Raw genomic sequence first — 23,611 nt, forward strand, 5'->3', positions numbered from 1 at the left:
CTGCCCAACTCCACTAGCTTAATGCGATATTGACCTTACCAGGAAATGCCCAAGTCCCACATGCATCTGCTTACCGATGTTTTTACCTCTTAAAATAATATCGGGTCACAAATATTGTTACTTGTGTCTTTTGCAGAGAGCTTCATTTGAATCAGGGCATTGGATTTGTGCTGAGTGTAATTGACTCCAAGCATGCAGACAACTGATCAACTTCTTCCCGTGTGTTTGGGAAGTACAAGTGACTACTGCGAGTCCTCTAATGTTTTTCTTTTCCTTTTTAAAAGCGTGCAGGAAAGCGAGTTCTCCAAGGACTCCTCGGCGTTCTACACCGGGTTTGGAAGGGCGGTTCCGAGTCGCCTCTGGCTGCGCCACCGGTGGCGGCGGGGGAGGGTGGGTGCTGTGTGTACCCTCAGGGTCACTTGGCTGGAATCGTCCGTCTTAGTTTCAAGTGATAAGAGTGTAGAGGCTCTTTCTGCACCTAAGACGCGTACAGGATTGCCTGTTTACAAAGTACCCACCTACACACTTCTTGCCCGGTGGTGCCGTCTCGTGGCGGCAGAGCCTTTAGGAAGGCTCTCGGGGGAGAGACTTAAAGTGTCAGTGGCGACCACGCCTCCCACGTTACAGCGCTAGCTTCCTACTGGGGGGTGGGCGGGGACACCAAGGCGCTCTGGCCCGGGAACTTCGAGGTCGGCTCTGCTGTACCCAACTGGGAAGCTGTGGAAGCACATAAAACTCCGGCGGCGGCAGCACCAGCCGATTTTCCGCTCTTTTGGTTCTTTCTTCCGCTTGCACCACCCCCACTCCCGCCCCTCCGCCCAGTGCACAGGAACCTACGCCCCCACCGCTCCCGCGCTTCTCTCCTGCCACCCGCAGGGGCCTGCCTTTTATAGGCGCCGCAGCCAATGAGCACGCTTCTTTCCTTCTGCCCGCCCGCCCGGCCAATCGCCGCGCCCCTTGTGTAATCTCCGGCTAGTCGGCTGCTCTCGGGTATTTTCGCTGTTGCTGGCTTTTTCAGGAGCTGCTCGCCCGCAGCCAGAGACGCTGCTTTTTTTTCCGGGTTCGGAGCCGTTCCGGATGCTTTAGGCTGCCGAATGTCTGATCTCCGGATAACTGAGGCGTTTCTGTACATGGATTATCTGGTAGGTGCGGGGCAGGGGTGGCTTGTCGCCTTTCGGATCTCCTCATGCCCGATGGCCCCCTGCCTTGAGGAGCAGCCTTTTTGCTTTCTTTCTTTGGGATGGGATGCCTCTGGGGTTCTTTCTCCCGCAGCCGGCTCGGAAGCAGTGCCCTGGACTCGGAGGCGCAGCCTCCAGGGCAACAGGGTGGTGGAGCTGACAGGTAAAGGTGCGGCCCGGGCCAGGACGGCTGCGGGGCGAGGGTCGCGCTGGGGCTGCTGGAGAGATGGGGGCGGCCGCGGCGGCGCGTCCCCTGCCCGCGGTCGGCTTCCTCGCTTCCCTCTGTGCTCTCAGCAGAGGACTTTCTTTCCGGGGGAGCGGGAGTTTTCTGCTCTTTCTGAAGCAGAACTCCAGGTGCTATTAAAAAGCCATAACCAGAATGACTCTCTAAGTGCCTAGCAGCCCTGGTCATTTGATTGTTATTAAATCTCTAAAGCTATGACCTCGGTCGTGGCGGGGTTTTAAAAGCACATTACCATAAAGTACATGGGTCTAAACTACCTAGCAGGCTGGCCCGAACAGGACTGAGTAGGGACAGGTATTGCCCCACCATTCCGGTCATGGTGCACTGTGCACGGATTGGAACCCGGCTGTGTGTTTAGGCCAGGCTTGTACTGAGAAGTTTAGGTGGGAAAAGTGTCAGCCCAGTGCTGGGACCGAACATCATTTTAAAAATGGACTTCTGTGCGTGCCTTTGTGGAATTATGAGATAACCATGTTTTGTTCCAGAAATTATGTTTCTCCAGAGATGCTTGTTTGCAGTTAAGAGGATCCTCATTTACAGGGACTGTGTTCGATCCTATACGATTACTGTGTTTACCACGTCGGGCAGAACCGCTATTGCCATGCAGAGTTGAAGTAGACGGTTAGAAACATTGACCCTCCTGTCATCTTGTTGGACACATGCACTCGGTTTTCGACTGCAGATTGGCCTGGCAGAGATTTGCCAGTGCCTTCTAGGAATTACACTTAAGGCTGTGCTGAGAAAGTCTGTGCATGCTTTGATGGTCAGGAAACGCTGGACAAGGACCGGCTTTGTACTGTCATCTTTATATTTTGGCTTATTTGAATGCACGTAGAGAAACGTGTTTCTCCTAATGCTTCAGAGCTTATGGTCTTGTGGGGAAGGATGGTGATTGCAGTTAACTCATGGTCTTGTGAATGGAGCTGTCTAAAATTCTGAGTTCAAGTTCTATTTTGTCGTTCATTTGTTGATGGCAGTAACTTCCTTTATCTTTGTGATAAAGGGATATTATCCACCTGCTACTGTAGCTGGTTAAGGGGATTATCTGATTATGGACATTCTTCACAATGTAAGGTGCCCTGTAAGTTAAGAGAGCTGCCAAAGTGTCCAGAAGATTGCTTTCTACGTTAAATAACTGATTTAATTTGTAATTTGTCTTATACAATACAAGGTTTTGTCTTGCAGTTTGCCTAAATTAAAGCCAAAGTTTGTTGGGATAATTACCAAGTAGGAAAGGGTGACATTACCTGTGCTACTAAAAGCTAATTTTGAATACTTAAATAGTTCTTAAAAAGAAAATCAGGTAGTTCTGACATTTTATTATTTTCCTTGTTTACTGGATGTGTTTTAAATTTATAAATTGGATCACAAAGCTGTCTTTGAGGTGCCAAACCTATCAAAATACTTAGTGAAAACAATATTGATAACTGGTTAATTATTCAGGTTAACCTCTAGATAGGCATAGTCTAAAGGTGAGTGGATGAATGTTTCTGGGCTCAAGGTTACCTTAAAAGCAGATTAATTTCTTTGCCAATTTACTAACAGCTTTGTGTCAAAATCAGCAGGCCCCAAATTTGACTTGGCCTTTTTAAAAGTTTTACGTGCCATACATCTTAGTTTTGCTTTTGTATTTTAAAAAAATCATTATTTTGCCACTTTATGCATTTAAAATTCACAAGTGCAGTGACCAACCCCATAAAAATCACTGGCTACTCTTTGGAGGTGAGAAAAGAAATCTTACAGGAAACAGTTTAGTTTTTGTGAATGTGCCAAGTGTCCCCTGTGAAAAGATTTGAGAAAGTTCCTTAGCATTAAACTGAATGGAAACCAACAGAAAAACCATCTTAAAGCAAAGAACTAGCCCTCCTGAGGTGGCCTTTTGTGTTTACCTTTTGCATATTGACTTTCAGAGAAAATGATGTGCTACATATAATTCTTCTCTTCCTGCCTTTTGGATTGATTGTTTGCTTATGAATACTCTTTGTGTGGTGTTTATTAAAAGTCGTATTTCTGGAAAATAAACATCAACTTATTTGCATCTGGTATCTTATTTTTTAAAAAATAATTCCCGAGTTCTTTTACTTATCTTGCAGGAAAAAAAATGCTCCTTTCATTCCAAGTTTGACTCCAGGTTTTGCTGAATGGATTAGAGTAAGTGCCCTTTACACGCACTTAACAAGAATGGTGGTGTGTGTCATTTGTTTTTAACCAGTATTTGACTTTCTTTTGTTGTTCCTGTTGGAAACTGGAAGAGACAGCTATGTGTGTGTGTATTGTTCATTGTTCTTTCGACTGAATGTCATCACTTAACCTTTTTATTTGGAGGGGAGTGAAAAGGAAGAGAGGAGAGAAAGGTGGAAGTGCTATTTTTTAAAACAGGATTAACCCTTTTAATAGGATTGAGATATTAAAACATGAAGATGCTCTACTGATCTTCGAGGTCACTGTTGATTTCTTAAGTGTTCTCAGAACTGACAATCAAGGTGAGGAATGAGGATAGCACTTTAATATTTAAGACAGGGTTTTACTGATTTCAGTTGAGGGAAATAGTAATTTGCTAATCCTAAACAATTAGATGTATCACCTGGTGCGGTGCCTGACTTGGTTTCTGGCATGTATTAATAGTTAGGGCCCGATATTTTATTTGTTGAATCAGATGAATATGAAATGGAAAGGAAAATTCTACTTTTTTTCCACCGATTTTTAAACAGACAAGATAAAATCTGTTTGGATTAGGTGTTTTGTTCTGGGGAATGCAGAATGTATCCTTTTACTCTTAACTTGAAGATGATCAAGATATAATCCGTTTAGCTGGGGTGGCAATTTAAACATAAAAATCTGTTTTCCAGTTGATGAGTGAATCTTCCTTAAAGGGCACACACCTTTTCCGCTTTCCATGATGGGGTTTAAAAGCCGTGTTTACATCTGCCAGGTCTCTGAGTAAACATTTAGCTGCTGTCCCAACAGGCAGTACCAGCATCTTACTCTTTCTCCTCATAGGTAGAACTAGTAACACAATGTGCAGAGCTTTTTGAATAAGGTAGGAGAAAATAGGTTAAAATGAAAGAGAAAAACATATTTATTGAGTTTTCCTGGGAGGTTTACAAGATCAACTTCTAGATTCCTTTCAGTTCAAAATTTTCTGTCTTGACTCGTGATAATTGATCTGGAATTTACCTTTTCTCCCCCCTGTGCCATCAAAACAACAGTGGTAGAATTGGTTGTACTCTGTTTAATACCTGTGGTGATTAAATGAGATAGTGGAGGGAAAGCCATTTGTAAACAATACATTGCTTTTGAAATATAAAATGTAAATGTATTGTGTGGCTGGGCGAGGGGGCTCAAGCCTGTAATCCCAGCACTTTGGGAGGCTGAGGCTGATGGATTACCTGAGGTCAGGAGTTCAAGACTAGCCCAGCTGACATGGCGAAACCCCATCTCTACTCAAAATATAAAAATTAGTAGGCGTGGTGGTGCATACCTGTAATCCCAGCTACTCGGGAGGCTGAGGTAGGAGAATCGCTTGAACCTGGGAGGCAGAGGTTGCAGTGAGCCAAGATCATGCTACTGCATTCCAGCCTGGGCCACAGAGAAAGACTCAGTCTCAAGAAAAAAAAAAAAAGTTAATGTATTGTGATTATGTTGCTGATGTTACTTTTATACCTCCCGTAAAATGACTGTTACTGCTTAGTGGTGAGTATTGACCTGGCATTTAAAATAGTCTCAATTTATAGAAATACTGGGAGTTGTAAACAAGCAGGAAGTCACAAGGCTCTTTTAATAACCTTTTAAAAGCTATGAAAATAAAACCCATTTGAATATTTTAATTTATCTATTCAACAAATATTTATGGAGCCCCTACTTTGTGCATGGCCCTGGAAGTCATGGGGGATGAGTGCTCAGCTGTAATATCCTCTGTGGCTGCAGGGCTGGCATGCGTGTGGCTCTAGAGGAACCTGCAGCAGGACAGGTTAAGTAAGGCATATAGGGGAAGAGGTAGCTTCTGATGTGCTTCTTTGCTTTCTAGTACATTTTCTCTTGTTTTATGTGTTTGTTTTATTGTGAGCTAGAATGTAAACTTAGACTTGAAAACGCAACAAGTAAAAGTGGTTGATTAGTCTGGCATGCTAATTGTCAATTAATATTCATTGCATTTATATATAGTACCCCCCACCCTCCCATCCACAGTTTCACTTTTCAAGGTTTCACTTAACCGTGGTCCACCGAGGCCTCAGAATAGGTGAGTATAGTACAATAAGATATTTTGAGAAAGAGAGAGAGAGGCACCACATTCACATAACTTTTATTACAGTATATTGTTTTAATTGCTCAGTTTTATTATTAGTTATTATTAATCACTTACTACACCTAAGTTACATATTAAACTTTATCATAGGTATGTGTGTATAGGAAAAAATATAGTGTGCTATGTGCCATGTTAGTTAGTTCTATGATAGCTCAGAACTATCTGTGGTTTTAGATATCCACTGTGTCTTGGAATATATTCCCCATGGATGAAGGGAAACTACTATACTGTGTTTGGGATTTTTTTTGTTTTTTAGACCAGAGTTTTGCTCCTGTTACCCAGGCTGGAGTGCAACGGTGCGATCTCGGCTCACTGCAACCTCCGCCCCCTGGGTTCAAGAGATTCTCCTGTCTTAGCCTCCTGAGTAGCTGGGATTACAGGCACTCACCACCATGCCCAGCTAATTTTTGTGTGTTTAGTAGAGATGGGGTTTTGCCATGTTGGCCAGGGTGGTCTCGAACTCCTAATCTCAGGTGATGCACCCACCTCCGCTTCCTAAAGTGCTGGGATTTCAGGCATGAGCCACCATGCCCATCCTGTGTTTGGAGTTTAATAAGATTAAATTTGATAAGGTTAGTTTAATAAAATTTCTTTGTATAGACTGGTGGACTTGACCTATTTAGTTTCTTGGTTTTAGGCTGTATCTGCCATCATAAAAATGTATGTGTCAGTGGACAAGATCTGGTGAGAGAATTGGGTCGGGTAGATCATCACAAGTCTCTCACCATTTGCAGAATAAAAACCAACTAACCAACCATCAACAGAAACCCATGATATGCTACAAAGGGTAGAGTCCATAGGCACTACTAAATTGTGAAGGATCCTACTTGAAAAGAGGAGTGAGAGTACATTTGATTTCATGTGATGTTCAGTTATCTGTGAACTGCTTTACTGATAAATAAGTACATTGTCTTTAACCCTCAATATCTATGAACATTGTAAGTTGTATTTGTTATGACTGACTATAAAGTAATAATATAGGTCAAACACTTTTTAGTCTAAATGTCACCTGGATTAGGCAGTCATAGTAAATATTCCTTTCTTAATAATTTATATGATAAAAATTATCTGAGCACAATAAACAAATCTACCATATAAGGAGTTCACATAGCAAAAATGTTTTGAGGAAATGTATACCATTAGGTAGGAACTTTTCTACAAAGGCGTTCAGTCTGGTTCCCAAACTTCTGTTGCCCCAGTCTAACAGTATGAGCTCTAGGAAAGGACACATAGGGACCTTGACTCATGCCCTCCAGAGGCTTGCATTCTGAAAGATGCCTAAGCCACATGCTTGTTGGCATGTGGGCAGTGCTGGGGTATGGGGTGGGGGAGATAAGTATACGAGTTATAATTAGGAGGGCAAAATCAGTTAACATTTGTTGAATACTTACTCTGTACTAGACAATGTTGTAAGTGCTTTGCATGTGTAATAGCATTAAACTGAGACTCAGGAAGGTTGTGTAATTTCCTCAGGTTCACACAGCTAGCAAGTAGTTGAACTGCGCTTGTGGCCCCAGGGCCCTCCTCCTTCATTGCCTTCCACCTAGAAGTAGTTCCCTTGTGCTGGGCAGAGGCTTAGGCAGCTTGGTGTTAAAGCTGTTGGGATGTACTTGGAATGTTTACTATACTGCTTCTTAAGTAAACAGGTACAGAAGAGTGGTCCTTCACCACTGCTATGTTAAAGAAAGCAGTGGCCATCAGCAGGCTGGCTGATGCTCCCTTGTCCCCAAGGACTCTGCCAAGTGATTGTTACAGAGAAGGCTGGCTAGGAAGAGAACTATGTTGTGTGCTGGGAACTCCCACCTTACAATGTCCTTACCCTGGTCACAGTCATTGAGGAGGTCTTCAGCATCTAATGTTCCATGAAGTGACCACATATAAATTTCCAGGCAACCTCCTTACTCAGCCCCCTGGTATTACTTTCAGGGGCACATTCCTATCTGGCCCAAGACCCAGTTTCTTTCTTTTCTTTTTTTTTTTTTTTTTTGAGACAGGGTCTCACTCTGTCATCCAGGCTGGAGTGTAGTGGCACGATCTTGGCTCACTGCAACTTGCTCTGCCTCCCAGGTTCAAGCAATTCTCCAACCTCAGCCTCCTGAGTAGCTGGGACTACAGGTGTGTGGTTAGTTTTTGTATTTTTTGGTAGAGACAGTGTTTCATCCTGTTGCCAGGCTGGTCTCAATCACCTGACCTCAAGTGATCCACCTACATTGGCTCCCCAAAGTGCTGGGAAAACAGGCGTGAGCCACCATGCCCAGCCCCATTTCTTCTGAAGAGTTACTGAGACTATGTTATGTTCCTTTGCCACATGCTATCTGGGAAGTGGGGCTGCTCCCAGTAGGCACTAGGCCATAAGCAGCCTGTTACTTATGGACTTCAGGTGGGCAAAATCTCTTGATGGTATTAACTTTATAAAGGATTTATTTCTAAAGTAGACTAAAGAGAAGGAAAGCTTGTTAGGGAAGGTCTCATAACTAATGTAGATGACAAGAAATTGAAATTTTCTCTGATACTTCCCACAAATTAAATTATCGAAGGGCTTTTATTTTGGATCCTGCAGCCCCCTGTATTATGCTCTGGCTCTTCCCTGGCATCTCCCTGAATGCCCCAGGTATTTGGATGAATCTAAAATGCACAGTTCTGGTTGACCCTCATTTTCTGAGTGTCTGCAAAGCACCCAGGCACATCTACCTTTAGCAGTGCTGACTCTCCAGGCGTGCAACCTCTGGGTTCAGAAGAGCCCCATGCTTGGTTTACTGCTCTTTGGTCACCATCTTGAAAAAAATCTTAATTTTAGAACAGGTGCTTTGCATTTTCATTTTGCACCGGGCCTTACAATTTATATTTCAGATTTCTAGTGCTAAATACATGGCTGGCATCTGAGTCTGTGACCTGAATCATTGCTGGTCCCCTGAACAACTTAGTCACCATTTTATCACTGGAATCTAATATAGTGCCTGGCAAATATAGGGCTGTGTACCATTTACACTGCAGAGTGTTTTACTTGGATCATCTAATGTAATCCTTTCAACAGTCCTGTTAACCAGGTATTGCTGACTTACAAAGACATAGCAACTTAGAAAAGATGAAAGTTGAGGCTCTGAAAGGTTGCGTATTGCCCAGAATTGCATAACCATTGGAGGTTCAGGGTCAGGGTTAGGGTCAGGGTCAGGGTCAGGATATGAGCTTGTCTGATTCTAAGCCCGTGGCTGTGAGCGTTCTTTGGTACTGTTTACCAAATATAATTAATAATTGTTGAAAGGATGAGTGAGAGAGACTGTGTGAACCATAGATAACAATTCTGGAAATTGAGGGATCATTTGATTGTTTCTATCACCTGGTTGCTTGTGAGAGCCCCCCCTGGGAATTCAGTGACAGTGCAGCTCCCACTGGGGAAGTTGTGTGGGTTTTTGTTTGAGGTGGGAGTTTGCTCGCTGATTTTGCTTTCATTGACTACCCACTCTGTCCTTCACTGTGCATGAATGTAGGTGTTCTCCCCTTTGGCTCATAGAGCCAAACATTCCTACATGATGTTGATAGTAACTCACCATCAGAAAAGTTGCATTTGCAAGCCAATCTCATGTATCAAGTTTCTCTTTACCTAGATTTGCTGGAAACTGTTTTGACCTCTGGACTGCTATTTTTAGTTGAGAACTTATCCTAGTAATGGTGTCCATGTCTCTCCAAGAGGGATTCCCCCGGGTTCTTTCTTTTTTCTTTTCTTTTCTTTTTTTTTTTTTTTTTTTTTAACAGGAGAGCTGCTTCTTTGGCCTTTCTCTCTCTTGGGGAAGGGAATGATCATCTGGAGGCATTCCAGGACCATTGACTGAGGCATGGGAGGACTATACCTGTTCCTGATCAGTGTAGACCTGGAGTCAGGAGCTAAACAGAAATAGAATTCTGTCAAAGTTTTATTTCTAGTTATGAATTATTTTAAGCATTCAGAAAAGTGCAGAAAATAATATAACAGACTTCTAAAAAACAAACAAAAAACAGACTTCTGTGTACCTATCTCCCTGATTGAACAGGATTAACATTATGCCATTTTTGACTTCAAAACTATGGTGATCTTTAAATGAAACCAAAGACAGGTTCCCTGCATGCTTCCTCCTCCACCCTTCTCCGTGGTGACAAGTTTAGTGAGTAACAGTCTCATGTATGTTTTTGGCTTTTTATCATATATGCATGTGGGTGTAAACTATATATAGTCACATTTTGTGTGCTTTAAGAATTTTACCAAAATTGTAACATAATGCCCTTGTCTTTTTCAAATTTGCTTTTTTCCCTAAAAAAATGTTGAGTGAATAAGACGTTGGCCTGCCCTCAAGGTACTTATGTTCCTGTACAAAGAAAAATCAGCAATTACATTCTGGAGCAGCATAGTCTATCTGGAGGGAAATAAAGAGGACTGGAGTAGCACAAGAAAGGGAACTTAACCTAGAATTCAGGGCCAAAGAGAACTTCCTAGAGGAGTCTTTTAACATGTGCAACACTGAAGCTGAGTAAAGTTGGCCCAATGACTGGCAAGGCCAGAGCCAGGAGGAAGGAATAGTTGTGCAGAGATTTGGGGGTGAGGAACCCCATGACTTCAAGGAACTCCAGGGGTTCTGTGTTTTTGGAGCAAGTTTTGGAGCAGTGCTAGACAGGAAGCTGCAGAGCCCAGTTAGGGTCATGGGAAGTTTGCCTGGAGGCAGGGCGTGGTGGCTCACACCTGTAATCTCAGTACTTTGCAAGGCCAAGGTGGGTGGATCACCTGAGGTCAGGAGTTCAAGACCAGCCTAGCCAACATGGTGAAACCCTGTCTCTACTAAAAATACAAAAATCAGCCATGCGTCGTGGTGTGCGCCTATAATCCCAGCTGCTTGGGAGGCTGAGGCAAGAGAATTAATCACTTGAACCTGGGAGGTGGAATTTGCAGTGAGCCAAGATCGTGCCATTGCACTCTAGCCTCAGACAGAGTGAGACTTTGTCTCAAAAACAGAAACAAAAATGAAAAACAAACAAACAAGTCTACCAGCAATGACATGGTCAGATCTGTCTGCAGTGCAGAGAAGCATTGGAAAGGGAGGGCAGACTGGAGCAAGACTAGTTAGGAAGATGATACCCTGATCCAGAAATGAGATGATAGTGTTCACAATTAAGAAGGGGCAGGAACAATGCAGAAATGCAGATGGATTTAAGCAACATTTAAGAATTGCCAGAATTTTGTAATTGGATGTGGAAGATGACGATAGAATAGATCTCTGGGGTAATTCTTAGGTTTTTGGTTTGAGCATGTTTCTGGTTATCTATTACTGAGTAATAAACACCTTAAAACAATCCTTTAACACAATAACAGTGTGTTTTTCTGGTGAATCTCGGGTTGACTGGGTTCAACTAGGCAGTTCTTGTAACTGTCTAGGTATAGTTTTAAGAAGGTGGGCAGTTAGATTGGTAAGAGTTATGGTTTTTCCTAATCTAAGGTGAATCCATGGGTGGACAATGGGGAGTGGGAACTTAGTACACTGGTAAGAAAAGGTTTGAATTGCTAGACTCTGAGATCTGAGTTATTGGAAAGGGAGGAAGGGCATATAGAAGGCAGGAGATGGAAGGGACTGGTGGTCTTGATGAGACTGAACCGTAAATGTTGTGTGGAGTAACAAGTCAGAAAACTGGAGGGAAAGTAGGTTCAATGTGGTCAGACAATTGGGGTGCGAATTGAAGACTGCAGAGGTAGGCTCTTCAAGGAGAGGCCCCAGGGTGTGGCTGTGGCTGGCAGCAGGTAAAAGATGGGAAGGTCACAAGGCAGCAGAGGAAATACAGCCAGAGTTGCAGACAGATCATCCTTATGGATGAGGAAGTCACCAGGACTAGAGCAGGGCTTGTGTTTGAGTGAAAGCCTGAGCCAGATATTAGAAATCCTTAGTGAATGAGGCATGCTTTGTTGACATCATTAACAAGGAGCAGTAGAGGACACTAGATAGAGTGGATTGTCCTGAGTCTTGAAAGGAGTTGGGGAGGGGCGTTCAAGACACTGGGTTAGGCCATAAGATAGAGGGTACATTTAACAGAGCTTTTGTAGATATAGAGGAGTTTGTTTCATGGTTGAGTGCTGCAGGCTTTGGGTTGGGTGCCTTGGCTTCACCAACTATTCTCTGTAACTGGCAAGTTAGTTGCCTTCTCAGTGCCTCACTTTTCTCATTTGTAGGGTGGGGACAGTAAGAGGATTTGCTGTGAAGAGTAACTGAAATAATACAAATTAATGCTTTTTACTTCCTCCTTTCCTGCCTCTTCTTGTTCTTCAAAATAGCAAAAAAGCAATCACAGTATTTATATTGGCAGGTATTTTCTAAGGGCTTTACTTATTGAATCCTTACAACAACTCTGTGAGGTAGATACTAGCACTGTCATCTCAATTTTTCAGATGTCAAAACTGAGATGTAGAAAGAATAAGGAACTTGTTTAAGGAAAGTGGCAGAGCTGGGATTTAAACCCAAGGAATCTGGCTCGAAAGCCCTCCTTCCTAAGTAGGACTGCAGAGTTAATGTACCACCACCTCTGTGGCAGAGGGTACTGTGGAAATGCTGGGCAGGGCAGGTACTAGTGTGAGATGGGCTCATGGAACGGAGGCACAGAGCAGTGTACGGTAAAGATGACCTTAATATGAAAGATTTTAATTCATCTAGCAGTTCCCGGGTTTAGGGAGTTGGGAGAAGATTAGACTCAGGTTGATTGTGCTACTGAGGGTCCTCATTCAGATTACTAAACCCACAGCTCAATTACTAGATTCTTAAGACTCTCGGCCTATTTCTTTTCTGCTAAGAGGGTTGCATTTCCACAGGAGTTCTGGTTCCTGATGAATGGGCAGACTGGACCCCCTCAAGGGGCTCAGTTGCTGTCTGGATCTGTCACAAGGCTGGATTTCTGTGAAGGGGTCCCTGGGGTTTCAGGTTCCCAGGGCAGAGAATTGGTAGTTTGAAGTGCTGAGTCCAGAAGCTAATGAAGATGGCCCATGCTGAGGCCTTTCCAACAGGACTGAAATCAGGTTGCAGGCAGCTGTGGAGCCAGGAGTGTGTTTTGTTGTGGGCACCCTGCTTAGGGCTGTTTTGTCAGGGCAGCTTGTGAAGTTAGCCCTCATATGTTACATCTGGAACAATTACATAGTAATCTGGATGCATTGTTAGTGAAACCGAAATGGACTCTGTGATCCTGATTTCTATCTAATTAAAATGATCAAGGAGCATAATAATGCAGAAATAATTTTTAGTTTTCTCTCTTCTTTTCTTCTAGCCTTTCACTGCAAAAAATGAAATTGAGGCTCCTTCCAGGGCCACTGGAGGGCTGCCTTAGACAGTGAGGCCTGTTAGACACTGCATGGAAGTGCCTGGCCAAGGGGGCAAGTGAGGCTGAAATCCAACTCTGGCTTAGCTTGCCCAGATCCTCCTTGTGAACTGGCACAGAGGTGCCTAATGTACTAGCCATGCTCCTGCATGGAGCCTTTGTTCCCGTCTCTGTTATAGGACAGAGCACATTGTGGCACAGTGCAAGGCTGGGTTGCAGGCCTCTTAATATGCCCAGAGCCTGGCACAAGTACACAGTACAAGTGCGAAGTAAATATTTAGTTGGACTGAGATGCTGCACATAATAATGGTTAGGGGCAGAGCCAGACTGCCCGCATTTGCATTCTAGCTCTATGACTTACCTGCTCTGCAGTCTCAGTGCCGGAGGTTTCCTTGTATGCAAAATGGGTATAATAATGGCATTAAATACCTACCTCACAGAATTGAGTTAATATATATATAAAGCATTTAAAAGAGAGCCTAATCCTGTAAGTACTACAAAAGTGTTTGCTGACATTGAATTAGCACTTTGTATATAAAACAAGGACTTATGATACTGTTGTCACCAAAAAGATTTTACTCCATTTCGAATCATTTTCCCCATACCAGCCTTTCGAAAATCTCCTTGCCTCTGCCTCATAAGCACAGTGTAGGGTAACTGGGTTAAAGACACTGCAGCTGCTTGCTGGTGTTTTAAGTGGCGGCTATATCTGATTCACAGGGTGAAAGGTCCTGGCAGGGAATAGAGTGGCCCACATCTCTCCTCAGGCCAATTCTGCTTACAGCTGTTACCTAAGTTTGGCCACATGAGCTGACTCCAAATTTGAACTCAGTAGGCGAGTTTTCTGAGGTGCTACTCTGGAATTCTGTTATTGTTTGGAGGCTTCAGTTCCTGTTTCATTGGAGTCAAACCATTTGAAAGTCAAGTTTCTGCTTTTGAGAAGCAGAGCATGTGATTTATTGGTCAGCTCTTTTATCCCTTCTTCCTTTATGAATGTTTCCTGAGAGACAGGGTATGGTAGAGGAAGGAGCATTGGGATGATTTATTGGGTAATGTTGCTGTTTTTCGTCATTTTGAATGTTTCCTGAATGTGGCTAGTTCTTTTTTCAAGTCACTCGATTTACTGGGTAATGTTGCTGTTCTTGGTCATTTTGAATGTTTCCTGAATGTGCCTGGTTCTTTTTTCGTCGCTGGGCTAGAGTAGAAAACCTCTTGTGATTATTGAATTTCTCTCTGTTTAATTTTATATAGAAATATATATTTTATGTTGTTCACCAGTAATGTTTTTTTCAGTGTAACATACTTTCTCCTATGATTTTTTTGGGATTTCTATGTGTGTTTAAAAGCTTGGGTCACTTAGGTAGGATCACTGGATTGCTCAGAGGTTTCCTTTGCATTTCCTGCTCTTTCAAGTTCCCTATGGACATGGCGTTGGGCTGTGGGTAGCATTACTTTTTGAGCCTGGAGTGCAGCCCCTCTTTATTATTTCTGTGGATGCGGGCTGCGATTTTTCTGCATTCTGAGATTCCTGTGCTAGTGATGTTTTAGTTTCATTATGTCATTATTTGGGGAGAATACCTAACTATACTGGGGATCTTTGTTAATACCTATAGGTGAATATTTTCCATTTCATGTCGTCTGAGTTCTTACCGTTTTATCATAAATAATTAATTATGTGAGCTTAATAGTCACTTGGAATAGTTTCATAAAATGGACTCAGTAAAAATTTTGATTCCATGTTGAAAAAGATCTTGTGTTGATAATTCAAAAATTTTTCACATCAGATTCTTTGTAAGAGAACACCAGTATAATGAAACAAGTTGCTTAAAAAGTTGAAATTATAAAAGCTGTGCAAGATGTGATGCCTACTTTAATTCTTTCTACAAAGGTTGTCTTGAATAAACCATCATACAAATGAATGATTATTAAAACATGAAGGACATGGAGAATCAAGATTTATAGTAAGCTCATTGGTGATTCAGTCTTTTCCTCATCTGTCTTAAAACAATTCTTTTCCATCTCCCCAAATCCAGAGTGCTTAAGAGTTCATTTGAGGGAAAGATTATTTATCCCAGTTGCTTTATATAATTGCAGAGAGTGATATTAAAACAACAAGCAGGAGCAACAATAACAAATACATAAGCTTCTAAGACTTAAGTATGGGTAGGATTTCCCTGTGCTTTTAAAATTAAGAAGGACTTTTGTTTTACTAAATGACATTTTAATCAGTGTTTATTTGTCTGAAATGAGACATTGTCACTTTAGGTCCTCAATTTTAATTCTGCTGTGCAGCCCTGTGTTAAAACCTCTTGCAGCAAGACAAGGATCTGTCAGGTTTTAAAGCATTGTATAAGGTTGGATTTCAGGTTAGTTTTGAGAGAAGAAAAGCCCTACCTTCCCTTCTTCCTAACCTCCATCTTTCTTTTTCTGACTTTTCTTACTCAACAAATACTTACTGCAAGCTTAATGTTTGGCAAGCATTTGAGCATCCCAAATAATACAGGAATGACCCTTGTAATACTGAGTCTGTAGCCTGTAACACTGAATGTAATATACTTCTTTTCTTATGCAGAGAACCCCAGATGATGGGCTAGGACAGGGTGGACAACTTTTTCTGAAAAAAGTCAGCAAGTTAATATTTTGGCTTTGAAGGTCATACAGTCTTTGTTTCAACTACTGAACTCTGCCTTAGTAGTTTGAAAGCAGCTATAGATAATAGGTAGGCAGATGAGTGTGGCTGTGTTTCAACAAAACTTTATTGTCAAAACCAGGCAGTGGACTGGATTTGCCCACAGATTGTAATTTGCCAGCCACTGGGTTAGTAGAATAGGATTTACTTCCTCAAAGAATAGAGGCAGTATTGCATTATACTTTTCATTGGCATTGGAGTTTTGGCTTTTGGATTTGGGGAGAACCTTTAAAGAAGAGCAAGACACTTTGGGAGGCTGAGGCAGGCGGATCACATGAGTTTAGGAGGTAAAGACCAGTCCGGCCAACATGGTGAAACCCCATCTCTACTAAAAATACAAAAATTAACTGGGCGTGGTGGCACATGCCTGTAGTCCTAGCTATTTGGGAGGCTAAGGCAGAATTGCTTGAACCCAGGAGCTGGAGGTTGCAGTGAGCTGAGTTCACCACTGCACTCCAGCCTGGCGATAGAGCGAGACTTCGTCTCAAAAAAAAAAAAAAGATGATATGATCAATAGCTTTAGTTATTTGAAGAGTATAAAGTCTTCTATGAATCTGAGCAGGTCAAGATCATAGGAAGGCCAGCTATTGGTTCAGTTAAGGAAGAATTCTCTTAAGATTTGTTCCATTCCTTGAGTAGGAAATGACAGAACAGAAGCTGGCTCCCTGCCTGTTAGGGGCATCATAGAAAGGGATTCATGCACTGAGTGAGAGGTTGAAGTAGATGCAAGGTTCCTTTCAGCTTTTTCCTTGCGTCTAGGTTGGTCAGGTTCCTAACGTATCAGGCAATCTCTCTTCACTTTACTAGGAGTTATGTAAGAAAATACTGTGGTATAGGGGAGAAATTCACATGTTTCTTTTCTTTTTGTTTAGGCAGTGGAATTCTTTTTCCCAACTAATTTTATGCAGGACTATTAAACAAGTGATATATTATTCTATTTGACTTTTACAAGTCTATATTTATGATATTTACTTATATATTTTCAGTGAGGACAATAAAGCCGTTTTGATGAACACAAAATCTGCATTTAGACATGGTTGAGAACTGAAGGCTTATCAAATAGTTTATTTAATTCTAAATTTTGTTCTCTTTTTGGTGTAGCATCAAGGAAAAACAGGATTCCAACAGAATCATAGTTGCAAATGTTGCAGATTGGAAAGTAGCTCTTGAGTCAGAAGGCAGAACATAGGTTTTATCATGAGGCGTGATCTTTCCTCCCACCCCAAGTTACTCTGGCAGCACGAGTTATGTGTGGGTGGTTCCTAGTGTGTTAAAATTTTATATACAGTACATTTGGATATATCGTTTCTCATTTCAGTCTCTAAAATAATTAAAATTCAATTTTCACTTAAAAGTATTTCTTGAATATCTGACTGTCTCTTTGCAACCCTGTGTGGGGTTGCAGAGTTGGAAAAGCATTGGTTTAGAATTAGACTTAGGTAGTAGCCTAAGTTCTGCCACTTACTAGCCTCAGGCTAATATCCTTTAGTTTTTTTCATATGTCAAGCAGACCTGGAAATACCCACGTTGCTCTAATTGTGAGTGCTGAGTGAGATGACAGTATAAAAATACCTAGTGCATAATAGAACCTTAGTAAAGGCCTTTTTTTTTTTCTTCTCTTGTGACTTGTAAGATTAGACTATCCTATTAAATTGAATTGTGCATGGTTCTACTCAATTTCCAGAGGTATGGTTAGTAGACATTATTCACCATCTTAATGGAATGCTTGAATAGGAACTCTGCCCTCAGAAATGCAAACTACTCATCTGAAAGGAGTGGGGCTTACGAGGGGCTATAGCTCACCTTGTTCATGGGTTGTGATTCTACCTTCTGGTTTGAGAGTAAAGAGGGGACTTGGGAGGGACCTGCTTGCTGGTAACAGGTGGAGGGCCAGAGTTGCAGCGCTTGCTTATCTACACGACATGTCAGAAACATAGGCAATGAGTATACTGCCTTTAATTGTTAGATTTTTACATCAACCTTCTCATATCTGTCTGTACCCTTTAGTCCTTGGCACTAAAACCCATTCATTAAGAAGGGCCAGTGTGCACACCTTTGGAGAAGTGAGGACATCAATGGCAAGGGAGGTAGGGAGGGCTTGTGCCGCTTGGCAGCCAGGCCTTAGGGATAGGGGTAAGGAGAAAATCTACAAGACTTAGGAAAAGGTGGTGTCCCTTGAAAAAGAAAAGGGAAATAGGGTGAGTCCCTGGGGGCAAAAGTAGGTAGATCATATCACCTGAGTTGGGCACAGGGATCCCTGGGACTTACAGAAAACTACAAGTAGTTCCCCGAGCTTATTGATTTGGGCTATTTGTCTTTAGCAAGTATGAGACAGTGGTGTAGCTGCTTACAGGAATCTCAAGAGCTTGGAGTATCAGATGCTGAAGAGTGGCCCAAAGAAATTGGCTCTGAACCCAAGCCCCAGGGGAGCCCAGTAAGATTCTGTAGGGCCTGGTGATTGGGGTTGGGAGTTGAGTTTCTGTTAAGATTGATCTTAAACTATTAAATAGTTTTAAGCAGGAGGTGATAGCTCCAGATTTACATGTTGAAAACTTGCTCTGGCTGCTGAGTGGAGGACGGATTATAGAGGGATCAGGTGGAAACTAGGGGGCGCTGTTCAGGAGACTCATCCACATTCCCGTAGTAGATGTGGGTGGCTTGGCTTTGGATCCACTACCTGTGAGAAAATATCTTCCCTTTGCTAAGCACCTCATGCTTGCTTATTTGATGCAATAGAGTTAGTAGCTTTAGTAGTATTATAGTTAGCCCTCTGTATCTGTGGTTCTAGATCTGCAGATTCAGTGAACTGTAAATTGGAAATATTTGAACAAATAAATAACAATAGGATAATAAAAATATGCAAAATAAAAAATACAGTCTGATAATTATACAACATTTACATTGTATTAAATATCATAAGTAATCTAGAGATGATTTAAATTATACAGGTGGATATGTGTAGGTTATATGCAAATATCACAGCATTTTATATAGGAACTTGAGCATCCACAGATTTTAGTATCTGCAGAGGGTCCTGGAACCAATCCCCCATGTAAACAAAGGACTGTCTGTTTTCTCATCTGAGGACCACTTATTGAAGTTCAGGGTGGATGCGTTTTCTAAAGTGACTTCTTAAATTGTATAAAGCCAGGTTTATCTAACCCCAAAGCTTACCTTTCTTTTCCCTCCACAGTCAGAAAAACAAAAGGAAAAGTCCGTATTGTTTAATTAATAAGCAAGTAGAAAATTTTTTGAACCTTTAAATGGTTGTTGGACCACGTTCTCCTGTAGTCAGCTTATTCCTGGCAGTATAATGGTTTTTATAAGTTACTATGGAAGTACTGATTTAGTAAAAGAGCTTGGCCATTTGAATATTTTGATTTCAAATATAGATTTGACAATGTAGGTATCATGCCCAAGGGAGTGGCTTAAAAAGATAAATTCAAGGAAAGAATCCCTAAACAATGATTTCTAAGATTTTAGTAGAAAGTGCTGAAAAGTTGTGTTCATTTAATTATATCAAAAAGGAATGGGACAGAGGGAATGGAAGATGAATCCAAATTCTGGAGAATTGAATAAATATAATTTTCTTTATGATTCTAACTAATTTTTCTCCTAAGTGCCTAATGGACAATGCATGGCAAAGTAGATGCCTATCATTATAACAACATTAAAACTATGAAATATTATTGAATATTAAGATGTTGAGTGATAGTTGATATAGTTTTATATAATATAGACTAAATATATAATATAGACTAAAACTTCTTCAGTTTAAGTATGGCGCATTGCCCATCTGGACAATATTGTGAGGCCTTCCTAGAAATGGATGTTGTTTATTGTTTTGCCTCAGGTGCTGGCTCTGTTAAGACAGAGTGGTGAGAGAGAAACCTTCTGGATTTGGAATGTTAACCTCTTTGTGGAATCTCAGAGTTAACATCCTGGGTGTCACTATTTGCAGTGAGAAGTCATAGGAGTTAGTCTTGGTAATGCAGAAGACAGCAGGGGGAGACACCAAGAGTAGGAGTGAAGGCCTTAGTGCAAGGCATCCATAGAAGCTGATGGCAGAGTGCAGCCCCTTGGGCCGCCTGGTATCTAGAGTCCCTTCATGCAAATGCTTAAAGGAAGTTTTGTGCCTGGAACAACGTAGACATTCAATTAAAAAATACATTATGTGTCAATTACAAAATCTATAAAACAAAATACAAATTTGGAGCTCACTGTGTTTCCTTTGATAACTCATTGAATCCTCTTACTACCATAATCCTCATTTTACAAATGACAAATTAAGATGCACAGAGGTTAAGCAATTTGCCCAAGCTCCTACAAATAGTAAGTTGTATGGCTGGATTTGATTCCAGAAAGTCTAACACCCAAATCTGTTAGATTTGCTCTTAATGTCTCCCAGAACTGCTTTTCAATAAATATTTGTGGATTATTGAATTGTCTAATGCTGTGACTTTTTATGGTAGAATACTGTGTTTGCCTACGCAAGGGGTTTGGGAAGCAAAGCTGTTGAAAGCTTTTCTGGCATCTCTTTTATTGTCTATAATATTGTTAGAATGACCACATCTGCTCTTCAAAATAGCAGTGCCCCAGATCTACCCTCTCCTGCACATTCTCTTATTTTTTTTTAATAGGACTTGTCACCATCTGAATTGATTTTATTTGTTGTTTTGTGTGCCACTACCACTGGAGTGTAGGCTCCATAAGAGCAGGGACTTTGCTAATGTACAGTCCCCAGCATAGGACGTGGCTGGGCACAAAGTAGGTGGTCAAATGCAAATATGAATTTGTTTAATTAACGAAGAGAATTAATACCAACTTCATTGGTGATTCAGCTTGGGCATCTAAAACCCTTGAGCCTTTCAAAGGGATTGCCGATCCATGCTACATTTGCCTTACTGAGGCATCAGTGGTTTAGGAAGTTACAATGCCCAGGCTGAGCTCTTCTGGTTGTTAATGACGTATGGAGAATTCTTTTGCTTGAAGTTAATGAGAAAGGCCTCTTACTTCCTTACAAAATATGCTGCAGGCTTTCCAGAATCCTGTGTGCTCTTGAAAATCTCCTCCACTCCTTTCAAATCCGAATTTGATAGGTTTCTGCCATGCATAAGGAGCTGGTGCCTATATTCAGTTTTTATTGCCCATATACCTTATTGTAGGTACTTGTGTTAGCGGAATAACCTTATATGTCCAGGTAGGCTACAGAGTCAAAGAGGCTTGTCCAAAGTGTTATTTGTGGTAGGTGAGTGACACTACATCAGCATGGTTTTCTTTTTTATTGGCCTTTGGTCATCAGGCTTTTATGATTTGTCGAATCATAAAATACATGTAACCTGTAAACCTGCTTTACTAGTTCGTTTGACCTTTATTTGGATGCATTTGCTCATAATGATTAAGAGTTTGGCTCCCAACTCCAAAAAACTTGAGTTCAAATTTTGGTTCTGTCACATTCTCTCAACGACCGCATCAATTAGGACTGGAATTGGTTGGCATATATTGGCTTTGACAGTTTCATTTTTTGCTCAGGCAAGTAAGTCTAGAAGTCATTAGGGCCCCAAGAAACTTCTGCCCACTATGTGTAGACTTTAAGCTCATGGTCCAATGTTAGTGCCAGAGCTCCTGCCATCACTTCTGCATTCCAGATAGCTGGATGGAGAAAGGGCAGAAGAAGAGTGTGCTTCTTTCTTGAAAGACATCTAAGACTTACTGATTACATCTCATTTACTAGAATGTGATCATACTGCCATACCTATCTGCAAAGGAAACTGAGGAATATAATTTTTTAACTAAGAAACAGACTTGTCTGCAACTACACTCTGCCATTTCTTCATATACTGATCTCTCTCTGGGTCTACTTCTCTTGGGGTTATTAGCAGGGTTGTTATTCTCTGCTTTGTATAGCTTTTGTTTTTTGTACAGTTTCTTTTTATTCACACTCATGGCTTTGTACATTTAGATTGCCATGATTCTGCATGGTTATGAAGTTATTTAATAGCTTTGCTTTTTGTATTCCATCAGTTTTATTTTGCATTATGGACTGCATCATCTTTTCAGTATTTTTCAACTCAATTCGGGAGAAAGAGAATATGATTAGGCTAGCCTGACTGTTCATATTAAGTCATACCGTCATTGTTAGTCAGCTGCTAAGGCTAAACTGCCTGCTAGTTCAATCAGCTGTGGAGTCTTGCTTATGGGCTTTTGTATCTAAAAGGATGGGGAGGCAAAACAGACTCTATAATGTGACCATACTAAGTCCCCAACATGTAGAAATTCCTTTGGCAGGAAGTTAGAGATAAGTCTTAAAATTGAGGATGTTTTGTATATTGATGTGAATGCATTTTAAGTAGTATGTAGATTGTCAGTAGTTATCAATAATTGATATTGGATTGAGAAGCAATTATTTGCAAAGACTAGGAAGGTGTTTAGGGCATGTATTAGCAGCCCACCAGATGCATGCATATTATGGGATGTTTCTTGCTTTCACTTTTATCTGGAATCCCCTTTTCTTCTGTGTTCCTTTGAACCTGATTAATTCTCAATCTTTTAAGACTCAAAATTCAGGAGATGCTTCAGAGTCTTTCCTGACATGCCTGTAAGAATGACTTCAGTGCCTCTACTCTGTTTCCCTAAAGCCCTTTGTGCATACCCCTTATTGTGCTGAACACATTTACATTGTGCTTGTCTGGCACAGGTATGTTTAATTACTGCTTTCTCCTGAGCTGGAGGATCACTGACATTAGGGTTTGGACTTTATCTTCAAATACTTAACACTTACCTAGAAGTGCTTGCCACATTAAAGATGCTCTGGGACAGGTACAGTGGCTCATTCCTGCAATCCCAGTACTTTGGGAGGCCGAGGTGAGAGGACCACTGAAGCCCAGGAGTTTGAGTCTAACCTTGGCAAAATAGTGAGAATTCATCTCTACAGACAAATACATAAATAAACAAAATTAGCTGGGTGTGGTGGAGTGCACCTGTAGTCCTAGCTATTTGGGAGACTGAGGTGAGAGGATTGCTTGAGTCTGGGAGGTCCAGGCAGCTGTGAGCCAAGATTGTGCCACTGCACTCCAGCCTGGGTGACAGAGTGAGACCCTGTCTCATTTTTTTTTTTTTTTAAACCCTGCAAATTTTTTGTGTTTTGTTTTCTTTCTTTGGACCAAGTTTTTAAATTCCCAGTGCCTGGTCAAAAGCGAAGGAATAAATTCTCCAAGATAATTAAAATCTCCAAGATAATAAAATTTCCAAGATAAATTCTCCCAAATAAAATAATGATACTCATTATTTTACTCTGGTAAATTAGAAGGGGATTTGTTTCTCTCTCTCAATACTTTTTAATCAGAATTTTTCAGAATGAGAACTATTCTTACCTTCAGCATTTCAGCCAAATTCTGCTTTTGTCTGGATAGTACATGTGATTTTTAGTGGTTTTGTAGAAGATTGGCTAACATTTTACCAGATGAAATTGGTAACTTTTGATATGATCATTTATGTTTTCATTTGGTTATTTTTGCTAGATGACTTTTCAAATCTTAGGTTATTTCTGTTAGATGGCCTTTCAAATCTTTGCGATTGAATTTCATGAAGAGATCATGTGCTGCTGCTGCTGATTGTTATTTTTTAATAGGGAAGGGAATTATTTATTTTTGAATTACTGATTGAACTCTTACATGTTTCATCCATGGACATTTGTAGATTGCTTTGGAAATATAGATGCTCTTGGGATGCTGTTGGCACTGTTACCACTGCAAACATTTTTAGAAAATATTGAGAGGCCAATTTTATTAGCTTTACTTTAGATTGCAAATGTTTCTCTTTGGGTAGATTATCATCATCCTTTTTCCTAAGTTGAAGAAGCTATAACATATATG

At 41.2% G+C, this 23,611-nt stretch overlaps 1 protein-coding gene across 5 annotated transcripts in view; it reads left to right on the plus strand.

The window, feature by feature from the left end:
• Positions 1-972: 972 nt before the first annotated feature.
• Positions 973-23,611, plus strand: part of ARL15 (ADP ribosylation factor like GTPase 15) — a 418,972-nt gene continuing 396,333 nt past the window's right edge. For 3 of the 5 annotated variants that reach the window (XM_032283649.1, XM_032283959.1, XM_032283840.1), the window contains exon 1: positions 1,043-1,142. Coding sequence is in view for 1 of the 5 variants with exons in the window: in XM_032283753.1 (XP_032139644.1) it covers positions 1,095-1,142 (48 nt within the window). In the remaining 4 variants the exon portion in view is untranslated. Of the gene's footprint in view, positions 1,143-23,611 lie in introns of all 5 variants that reach the window. The other 2 variants (XM_032283753.1, XM_032283895.1) reach the window with 2 other exon arrangements.

The sequence above is a fragment of the Sapajus apella genome, unplaced genomic scaffold (genome assembly GCF_009761245.1).
Source record: "Sapajus apella isolate SASKATOON/1434 unplaced genomic scaffold, GSC_monkey_1.0 scaffold1, whole genome shotgun sequence".
Classification (NCBI taxonomy): domain Eukaryota; kingdom Metazoa; phylum Chordata; class Mammalia; order Primates; family Cebidae; genus Sapajus; species Sapajus apella.